The following is an 11,375-nucleotide window of genomic DNA, read 5'->3' on the forward strand; positions in this document are numbered from 1 at the left end:
AAAAAAAAAGAAATGTCTCACTTGACTTAAACTGGAAGGCTGAATATCAATAAGTCTTGGTGAAAGGAGACCAGCAACAAGACATCGATTATAACTATCAGGAATGACTTCATTAAGAGTTGGTCCTGATTTCTTTAAAAATGTCAAAGTCTGCAATAGAAAAATTAGTCCAACATTAGCCAACATCAATTCAAATTTAAGAAATACTTTATACTTAAAATTTGAGTAAAACTTAAAAGTATCTTTGGAAATACTGAAAGCCTGACTAAACTGCATGATCAAGTAAAGGAACTTAGAGATTCCTGACCACGATGACATCAATAAGACACAACAGCAGTATTTTCAGGAATTGCAGACAAATGTGTTTAGTGAGCGATCTGCTCTTAGTACAACCACAGAAACTATGTGTGTGGCTGACTGCCAACTAAAAGGTCTTCACACCACAAACTATTCTTACATCATTCTTCTGTCAATTTTGTATTATTTCTCAGAAGAAACAAGAAGCAGCCCTCCCAGGCCATTACACAAAAGGGCAGGCTGCAGTTATGGGGCAGTTTAATTCTAGCAGTTAGGGGCCTGAGCAGATCTCTGAACTACAAACAGCCATTGCTATACTCTGCGACCCCGTCTATAAAACAAGCACCTAGAAGATGCAGTAAGGCTATTGACCTATTCACTTTTTCTTTGAGTTCAACTAGAAGATGGAATCCACAAAAAGCTGCTAAAAAATGACTCTTCTAGCAAGCTGTAATTAAAACTGAAGTTACTAAGATGCTAAACTCAACAACCTAACACGAACTGCTATTTAGAGATGAATTAGTTTATATAAATACCAGGAAAGTTTCAATACATGAATCATCTATATTCCAGTATGTAACTTCAGCTCTAACACACACTTAGCAAGTTAACTCATACATACCTCCTTCTGAAATCCAGTACAAGTTACATGGATAACTCCAGAGTTTAACAAACAAGTGGCATCTTAAAAAGAAAAAAGATTTTAAATTTTGAATTAAATGTTTACTGCAGATAATTAAAATCTTATATTGAATAAATCAGCCCCCCTCTTTAAAAACAAAACAACACAACAACACAACAACAAAGCAGGGTTGTACTATGTACTCCTGGCTGCCTTAAAGAGATCCTTCTGGATTAAAGGTACGCACTGAACACATTGGACAAGAATAAGTTTTCCCCCATCAAGACAGGGTTTCTCTGTGTAGCCTTGGCTGTCCTGGAACTTGAGTATAGACTAGACTGTCCTCAAACTGAGAACTCTGCCTGCTTCTGCCTCCAAGTACTAGGACTAAAGGCATGTGCCACATTACCCAGCAATTATAAATTCCTTTTGAGATAGTGACAAACTTGAGAGTAGCCCTGGCTGTCCTGGAACTCACTCTCAGGCTGGCCTTGGATAGTGACAAACTTTATTCATAGCATATTAACTGACATTTTCTAAAAAAACTCAAAAATACAATTGATAAGCATACTATGTTTCTCATGTACATATAAATATGTATCAAAGAAGTTACGTAAGTTATAAATGATAGTGAGATATGAACAGATGATACTATGAATAAACAAAACCAACATACAACTGACATACTACATTTTACACATTATTTTTCTCAAAAATTTATGAAAATACATACCAAAATTAAAAGTACTTGGGTTAAAAAACTGTTCTGGGGGTGGATAGGACGGAGGAACCCCTCGATTTAAACTTCTCTCATGTACTAGTATGTCCAAGATGTGATGTGGAGAAGTCCTACTTACAACAGAATCCAAGGACCACAAGGCAAAATAAGAGCAATTATGCAGAGATTCTCCTGATCTAAAAGAAAAAGTTTTAAAGCACTGAGACACTCTCAGCTATACATAACAACATCTGAGGGAGAAGGGGATGAGAAAACACAGTAATCATACCTTAAAGAGTCGGGCATTTGTGCATGATACCAACGATTTATGTCAAAAAGCCCTAAATATACAGAAGGCTTGCCCTGTCCATATACATTCACTTGCCAGGTAAAGACAAAAACACTAGTATCAGGAGACAGAGCTGCAAGAAAGAAAAAACAAAACAAAAAACTCAGCAATTTTTCAAAAACAGAATGAAGAACCTAAACACAACCACAACCAAATGACCATACCATTTAATTCATATTCAGTAGACTTATGAAAATCATTTCTGTCACTAGAGTCTCACGTGCACCCTGACAATCCTGGTTAGACATCAGGAAGTTCTCATCAGAAGGTTCTATTTTTACTTGTTTCCAGTTAATACTTTAGAACTTTGAGACAACAGATTAACTACGAAGAGATTTCAACAAATATTCCCCTAAAGATAGTAGATAGCTAGCAGCAGCAGTTAATCTAATACCCACAGTGGACATTTTACAACACTGTGGTTTAATCCTTTAAAGGAACTGAGTTGAGAAAGACAGATCTAGCCATATGGCAAAGGTGAACCATGCAAATACTTAGGCCATGGCAGTGGCCTGGTACCAGGCGCCTGGGCAGGAAGAGAAAAAAAAAAAAAAAAGCTTCAGATCCCACTAATGGCAACTGGAAAAGGAAGCCGTAGACAGAGGAGAGGTGGCATGTTAAATTCTAGACCACGAGTTTAACAGTGGAACTACGACAGAAGGCATCTCTGGAATAAATGAACTTTTCATCTATAGAAGAAGCAGGACTCAGAAATGCAAAACTGTCAAAGGTTACCACTAAAGAAAGGAATGGAAAAAAAAAAAATCAATGTTGAATTTATCCTGGGATTTTTACTCTGAAAGTACTAAAATAAAAAAAAAAAGAAGAAAGAAAAAAACATGGGGTGGAGGTTGGGGGAACACATGGTTCAAGAAAGAAAACAAAGTAACAACAAAAAACACAAAAGAGAAAAATATCCAAAGACAAATTATACTAATTAGAATGGAGAATACACTAATTAAAGTGAAAGACCCTGTGTTGAATTTGATTCAAACACAGGGTCTTTCACTAGCTGATGCAATCAGTTATTCAGTTCTGTACAGTAATCCAGAGATCAACAAGACCAAAAACCTGAATAAATGACATACACAAGACCTTAACTTTCTAGAAATATTAATTCCAGAAACCTGTCATAAATGTTAAGCCATCACACAAAATAGTTAAGAGTACTTTTAACCAACCTTCTCTCATATTTTCTTCTCTGTCACCATGAGATGGAAATCTCTCTATACTCTGGCATCCCAACAACTTGGTATTACTAGTCTGTCCCCTTAAGGGGAACGTGCCACCTGCTAGATCCAGTGTGTATCTTTCTTCACAGTATTCTAATCCCTGCAACATAAAATATGCAAAAACTTTAACACTATTCTAAGAGTGTCCTAAAATGAAATATTGCCATGCTAAAAGTTTTCCCACACAAATGCTTTAAGAAAACAAATCACTCTGAAGGCTATAAAGTTATATATATATGTATATACACATACATACATATATATCTATAAATATATATACCAAGCTAGATTTATGTTCTCAAAAATAATCACCAATAAATGTTTGTAAAAGTTTTCTAAAACATGGAGTATTCATACATTAGTAGCTAGAGTATAAATTGGAATGCCCTAAAGGCCTGCAAATCTATTTCTGCATTCTCATGTAAATTCTTAATAGTTTTTTGTTTTAAGTTTTGTTGAGACAAGGTCACTCTACATAAACCTTCCTGTCCTAGAACTTGCCTTGTCCCAAAAGACTGAATATTAATTCTGAATCAAAAGAGAATCTTCTGCTCAATAAACAAAAATAGTTTTAACTACTCCCCCCTTTTAAGTCAGGGTCTCATTGTATAGCTCTGACTGTCCTGGAACTCACTATGTGGTGTTCCAAGGCTGGCCTCCAGCTCACAGAGATCTGCCTGCCTCTGCCAGGTGCTAGGATCAAAGGTCATGTGCTACTAAACCCAGCTTAAAATTCTCTCTTAATCACAGAGTCACTTAAGAGCTAATAAAAGGCTGAGACGGTCCCCAGAAAAATTTGTAATCATTAGAGTTCAAAGACTCCCTAACACCCATCCAGATACCTAAACACGAAGTTCGGAAAGCCTGTTGTGGAGCTGAGAAAATGTAGCTGTGAACAGCACTCCTCTTGTTTAATACTAAAACTACCAGGTAGGAAATATGCTATCTGAGCATTCTGATGCACACACACCCTTGAGTGCTTGGCTGGTGGTATTACAATTAGGTAATCTGGCCCAGTTTCTCTGCTATGGGGAAAATACCTAGAAAAAGTTATGAGTGTTGCAAGAGCAAACCAGGTGAAAATCATTAGAAAGCTCAGGTCACTAAACTATTGTCTCTTCCACTAATGAAGAATACAGCATTAACTTGAACATAAAAGTAACAGTATGATAAAAGAACACCAAATAGAAAAAAGGATAATAGACTAATAACCACTTACCTCATATAAAATTTGCCCTGATGCCAAACATTTTCTATCACCAAAAGCCAGCTGAAGCAGATGCAGACTCAAAACATCCCCTTCACTGAAGAAAGAGAAATTAACTCGAGACACAAAGCATGAAGCTTACATCTTATCCTAATTTTTTACTAACACATAGAATGCATATGGCAAACTGAAGCTGTATTTTGTTTGTATAAAATTAATGCAGTATGTGACATAGTCTACTACAATTTTTAACCCAGTATTCTTACTCAGATATTTGTCCTTCAATTAAGTGCTACCTAAAAACATCCACTGCATTTCCTACCTTCCTTTGCACTAAGTCCTGGCCAAGAGAAATATGAATAGAATCATCCCATGGCAACTCCAGAGAAGATACCTTTGGAGACATGTCCTCCACACTCTTACACAAGCCCTACACAAGAGGACTTTACAACAGGGATCTGAAGTAAAGGCACCAATGAATCAAACACAATGCACCCAGCACAAGGCTAGTACCCCACAGTCTGGCGGTGGTTATAGAATTCAAACATTTCAAAAGAAACAAACTGTTGCAGTTTTGACTCCTTTACTGCTACATCCTCAGCCTTAGGAGATGCATTCTTAGACCCACAGGCATATTGGCATACTGGCATACTGACATACTGACCTGTCTTGTGTGGACTGAACAGCCCATAAGTAACAGCAGTTCCGAGGATCATTCTCAGGCTCTTGAAAGACAACTGCATAGACAGGAACCCTTCCACCTTCCAACTGTGTATAGTATCTAAAACAAACAAAATAAATAATACTCTGCTTATTTTCAAATTAAAACTTTTTCTTTGGAAAAAAAAAGTACCTCATGTAAAAACCTGAGTTAAGGAAAAACTGTTTTTACAGTTCCCTAAATTCAGTATTCTGGGGTATATAGCTAAGTTGTCTTACACACACAAACCATACCAGCTATATCACTCCCAGGCAGAACAGGGATGACAACTGCTAAATCACATGTATACACTTATGTGATAACTAGCTTTTAAGAGTCATACCAATACACACCGTATGGGGTCATTTCTCATATCCTATTTCTCTGAGAGTGCCCTGAGAGACAGAGACACCACCATAACATTCCAACCCAACCACGTGGGAATTTGGTCATCACTGTTCATTGCTCAGTCTCATGTCACCTAAGCTGCTCTCAGATTTGCTATGTAGCTGAAGCTGGCCTGACCCTCCTAATCCTTCTCCTCCATCTCCATTTCTCCAGTGCTAGAGACATGACTGCTCTTATCTTTGTCCAGTTATTCCTTGGGTTTAAAGTTAATTTTCTACAATAGATAAATGTCTATGAGATGGCTCAGCCCGTGAATCATGTGCCACCAAGTGCAGTGGCCTGAATTCAACCCCTAGGTTCTACATGGTATAAGAAGAGATCCCTGCAAGTCAACCTACCCACCATATGGATAGGTACACCGCACCCACCTCAGCACCACACAACTAAAACATTAGGGACAAAAAAAAAAAGGCAATGAGTAAGAAATTAAAGGGTTTTCATAATTGGCCTTAAGTCATAATAAGCCCAAAAATAAATGTTAGAGAAAACAATGCTGTACATGTAACAATTGCCCAGATGCTGTATTAGCAGCAACTCAAAAGCAAAGCTAATAAAAGGTTACAATGAAATACAACAGAGAAGAATAGCCTGTAAGAAAGACAAAATACCCGGAAACATGCCAATATACCTGAATAAAGGATAAAATTTGGAAAACTTACATGTCAAATGACCCATCTCTTAACTAAAATTAAAACCTGGTGTGTAGTTTGCTGCCCTTTTCAATATTACCTGCTGCTTTACTTCCATACAAGTTTCAATTAAATTATATTTAAGGAAAATTTTTGACAGCAAAAAAAAAAATTTACCAAGTATTCAATAATTGGTTAAAAAAATATCAAGAACACTTAAAAACTGTTGCTTTTAATAGATTAGAGGCAGCAGAGTTCTCAAAGAACGCATAGTATAAACATAATGCAGTTTATCCAGTCATACTTGATCAGCAAATGGGTCATCACAGTGACTGTAATGCCTCTCCCCCTCTCGTTTGTGAGCTATGGTTCTCTGTAAAGCCCAGAGCTGCACTGACCTTGCTTTGCTCCCCATGCCAGCCTCCAATTTTGATCCTCTACTCAGATGCTTTATAAATTCTGAAAGAACCAACCTAAATTCACATGCTAAATAATTTCCTTATCAAACAATGACTTAATTCAATAAATTACTCATACTGTCATTTTCTTTATAATAATTTTCAAAGAATTGATACATTAAAATTTATCAATTTAATAATGATTAATCAACAACTAAGAGAAAAAAATTATACTTACTCTCTTTTCATGCTTTTCATGTTCCAAAGTGCTAAGTAGCCATCAGAGAAACCCACAGCAAGCTGGTTTGTCCTGCCGATGTAACTGAGAGTAGAAATAGCCACTCCCGTTGGGCTTACTAACTGGAAACACAGGTGGCGCCCCTCTCTCATCACACTCTCTCTGATGTGTGGTACTTCAGCTGGGATACCAGTGATAACTTCAAGGTCTAAAACCAAAAAGATTAAGTTTTTTAAGATTAAGAAACTAAGTATAATTCCTACATTCCGTGTAAAGGTGTATACTGGAGAATATCAAGTTGGTCACTTGGTAAGACACCTGCCACCAAGGCTAATGACCTGAGTCCAATTCCTGGGACCCACATGGTACAAGGAGAGAACCATCTCTTCCTCCAAGTTGTCCTCTGGACTGTACACCATGACAGACATGTCCCCCATACACATAAACACATGTACACAAAATAAAGACAAGATGAAGAGAATCAACTCCACGAAGATGTTACCCTGAACTCACAATCATGCTGCTCCAGCCACCCATGTCCTACATTTTTCAAGGTTATTTTAGTATATTAACATACCAATAAAATTAAGTGACTTAACCAAGAAGACTAGAATGCCCAGGTACACATTAAAAAAAAATTCTCTATGAAACAATTGGCCATTTAAAAAACAATCCAGATCTCTGAGTTTAACAGCACAGTCTACAGAGCAAGTTTCAGGACAGCTGGGGCCATACAGAGAAACACTATCTGGAAAAGGCAAAAATTCTATTCCACCACAACGCTGAAATGTTCAATTTTTGTTTCCCAGTAACAAATAGATGACTTACCTGATGCCTCTACTTCATTCTGACTGCATGACAAGTCATCCAAACATAGGTCAATAAGAAGGATCTGTCCAACATCAGTTACCACAGCAGCCACGCCAAAAAGCCATCGAAGACTTGGATGTAAATGCTGCGTACTTGCACTGGCTCCTCCATGGTTAATGATAGGCTCAATAGCTGTTACCTAGGATCCAGAGTGTGATCAGAAGCTAAGCCAACTGTACAACAAATAGGACTTTATATTAGGGCAGGTTAGTAATGAACAGATTTAATACATAGAACCACCATAATCTGCATGACACTTAATAATCTAACAGTGAAAAATCTCAAATACACAACAAAATTATGCCATTATTCAACATAATAAAACATGAAAATTAGCCAATGTTTATTGACATTTTAGTCTATGTTAGTCATTTGCTAGCTGGCTCATTCTGTTTATATAATCTTTTTTACTAAATTATGTGCAATTATGTTTAAAGACGAAGTAGACGGACGCTTGAAAGACAAACTTAAAAATCATAAAATTCTTAAGCATACAACTCAAACCAATACTGTTTTAGTTTAGAGCTCATAAGCAGCCAATTCAGAATTATCCAAAGTAAGAAGAGTAATCTAATCATTTCAGAATATTTTAGTTTATTCTTTTGCGGTGGTTTGAATAAGAATGCTCCCCCCACACATATGAATGTTTAGTCACCAGGCAGAACCCTGCCCCTGTTAAGAGTAGGTGTGGCCTTGAGATCTCAAAAGCATGTGATAGGCTCGGGTTCTGTCCCTGTTCTGTCTCTGCCTGGGAATCAGGATACAGCTCTCAGCTACTTGCCCACCATGCCTGCGGGCTGCCATGCTCCTGGCCACGATTATAACGGATTAGGCCTCTGAGACTGTAGGCAAGCCCTCAACTAAATGTCTTCTAAGAGTTGCCTTGGTCATAAAACAGTGACCAAGACATTTTCCAAATTACATAACAGCAGAAAGGGCAATGTGTGTACACACACCCCAGACAAGATGTCTGTTGTTATTTTTATCAAAGCAGATAAAACCAGGGCTGGAGAAATGGCTCAGCTGCTCTTCCAGAGGTGTAGGCTTCACTTCCCAGTACCCATATGATGGCTAACAACTGAAAGACTGGAGAATCTTAGAATTTAAAATGAGGGCATTTAATACAAATGTATGGTGTACAACCTTTACCTTAAAGGACATGGAGGGCCACTGTACCTAGCCAGAAATATAAAATAGCCAGTTCCAGGAACCCAGAGCCTCAGGGCTCTGGTTCCCAATACCTGCCCCTCCTGAATGATCCACTATGAGGGTGGAACTAAGAATGAAGGTCTAGTGGTTTATGAGACTCTCCACCCTGTCAACCAGTAGATGAAGATTATATTCCTAGAATGAATGTGTTCCCCTCCCTAACTGAATACCTTGGGTCAGGTCCCTCTAAAAGTTTCCACTGTTTTCATGTTCTGTTTCCTTGGTAACTCTCTCTCCGCCCCCAGCTTCCCTTAAATACCCCACACTTCTTGTGTTCCAGGTCGAACTCCTCTGACTGGCAAGGTCATGAGATCGACCCCGGTACCAGTATCCCTAATAAACCTCATGTGACTGCAGCAAGTTCGGTCTCTCGTGAGTCGTTGGGTGGTCGTGTCATCCCGAGACTTGAGTAAGGATCTCCCCAGTTCTGGGGGTCTTTGATTTGGGGGCTCGTCTGTGGGATTTACGACCACCCTTGACTCTGAAGACCCCTTGGAAGTGAGTTCTTAATTGTGGTTTGTCTATTTTGCAACCTGTGAGTTTGGACCTGGCCGCTTCCCGGGAAGGGATAGCAGGGCTTATTTTCAGTCAGCAACTCCCTGCCCTCCATGAGGGGGAAAGGGAGCTGATCGGCAGACGTGCTAGGATCACTGACTAGTACCCTGGGAGACGTCACAGTGGATTGGGGATCCTCGGGGACGCCCAGGAGGAACCCCACGGGAGGCCAGGGGAGAAACACTTGAGGGGAGTGTGGGTCTGTTCTCCCAGCCATTTAACCTATTCAATTGGCTCCGCTTTTGGTGTGTTACTCTTTGTCTGATTTTCTGTGTTGTGTTTTGTGATTTTTGTTGCCCTTGTGACTGCGATGGGACGGACGGTAACTTTGACTTTGGCTCACTGGATGGAGGTTAGGGACATGGCAGTTCAGGTGAAATAAGTAAGTTTGGCACTCGCGATTGAGACTAGTCTTTTTGTGTGTATTTTGTGACCAGTCCATCTCGGCAGCTGTGGCAGGCAAGGGCCGAGCGACTCTGTGATTTGGCTTTGATTACCTGTGTACCTGATGTTTGTTACTGGGCCCAGTTGTCTTTCTCGGTGTCATGGACCTGAAAAGGTAGATGTCTGTGTGGTGACTGATTTTGTGTGTGTGTTTGGACCTTGGACTGACGACTTACAAGCCCCCCCCCCCCCGCCTTGACTGATGGACGGTGTTGGAGCTGGAGCTGCTGCTGCTGGGTCTTTGGGCTGCTCTTGGGGAACCGGGAATAAAAAATGGTGTCGGCAGGAATCCCGTGGTCCCGGGTTTCCCGAGAGGGCAGTCAGAAACATAGAATCGGCCCCATAGTTGCCAAAGCCTTAGAGGCAGGGGCCTGGACCCAGGTGCTACAGTTCCAGTTCTTTCTGGGCCAGATCCAGATCCCTGGCCTTTTCCCCATCCAGGCCGGCCCCCTGGATGGCAACCCCAACCTCAACCCCAGACATAATCTGAGGCAGAAAGGTTATGTCTGTAGAGCTGGCTCTAAGGGAGGCCCAGCAGCCAACCCGCTGCACCAAGCCATGCGGGCTGCTGGAGACGAATTTGAGACCTGCTTCCGCCATACCATCTCTGACCTGCTGCTTAGCTACATGACCCCAGGCTCAGCCCAGCTACGCTACACCCAGGTATCCCACGAACTTTTCCAAGGGGGCCCCAACTGGGGCCGTTGTGTGGCATTCTTTGTCTTTGGGGCTGTCTTATGTGTTAACATAACAACAGAGCCATTGGTGGGACAAGTGCAGGATTAAATGGTGGTCTACCTGGAGACCTGGCTAAATGGGTCTACAGCAGTGGGGACTGGGCGGAATCCACAGCTCTATACAGCTCTATACCGGGATGGAGCCCTGGAGGAGGCATGTCTGCAGGAGGGACAACTGCTGCCTTGAAGCCCAAGGCAGGTACCTAGGCTCTGCTGACATGGGTTCCAATGTGAGGCGCAGCCAGAGAGCGGGACACAGCAGTCAGGGACCCCTGAACAACCAAGTAGGTTTTTACAAAATAGAAATTGGGTTAAAATATTGTCTTTATCATCTGGGTTAAAAATTATTGAATTGGTTCCTTGTAAACTGTGGTGATTGAATATTACAACCTTGAGAGTTATGCTTTGCTTACCATGTGGTGGGCACTGCTTAGATAAATGATTGTTGTTCTGGGTTTCATATTAAAGAAGAAAAAATTGGTTAAAACTTTGATTTAGTTAGTAAAAGACAGTCTTAATTTGTACAGCAGAGACTGATAAGCCATTGTGCTGAGGCCAGGAGTTAAGCACAGTTAAAAAAAGAGCTGAGAGTCTGTCTGCCACTCTTAAAGGGGACAACAGCTTTTTGCATGTAATATTGGTAATAGAGAATTAACTTAAAATTGGTAACTCGAGGTTGGAATCATGTTAAGTAACAACACCTGACATGAGCCGACCCAGGAATATTTTATGTAATTCTTACCCCTTATAAATTTAGTAAGG

The 11,375-nt window shown here is 40.1% G+C and overlaps 1 protein-coding gene across 5 annotated transcripts in view; it reads right to left on the minus strand.

Annotated features, from left to right (window-relative positions):
* Positions 1 to 11,375, minus strand: part of Ahctf1 (AT-hook containing transcription factor 1) — a 64,421-nt gene that overhangs the window by 40,397 nt on the left and 12,649 nt on the right. For all 5 annotated transcript variants that reach the window (XR_004123941.1, XR_004123939.1, XM_031391056.1 and 2 more), the window contains exons 4-12: positions 7,627 to 7,807; positions 6,799 to 7,006; positions 5,090 to 5,206; positions 4,438 to 4,522; positions 3,168 to 3,318; positions 1,927 to 2,059; positions 1,653 to 1,834; positions 920 to 981; positions 22 to 150 (exon numbers count right to left, since the gene is read on the minus strand). Coding sequence is in view for 3 of the 5 variants with exons in the window: in XM_031391056.1 (XP_031246916.1) it covers positions 22 to 150; positions 920 to 981; positions 1,653 to 1,834; positions 1,927 to 2,059; positions 3,168 to 3,318; positions 4,438 to 4,522; positions 5,090 to 5,206; positions 6,799 to 7,006; positions 7,627 to 7,807 (1,248 nt within the window). In the remaining 2 variants the exon portion in view is untranslated. The remainder of the gene's footprint in view (positions 1 to 21; positions 151 to 919; positions 982 to 1,652; positions 1,835 to 1,926; positions 2,060 to 3,167; positions 3,319 to 4,437; positions 4,523 to 5,089; positions 5,207 to 6,798; positions 7,007 to 7,626; positions 7,808 to 11,375) is intronic.

The sequence above is a fragment of the Mastomys coucha genome, unplaced genomic scaffold, assembly GCF_008632895.1.
Source record: "Mastomys coucha isolate ucsf_1 unplaced genomic scaffold, UCSF_Mcou_1 pScaffold1, whole genome shotgun sequence".
NCBI classification, from domain to species: Eukaryota; Metazoa; Chordata; class Mammalia; order Rodentia; family Muridae; genus Mastomys; species Mastomys coucha.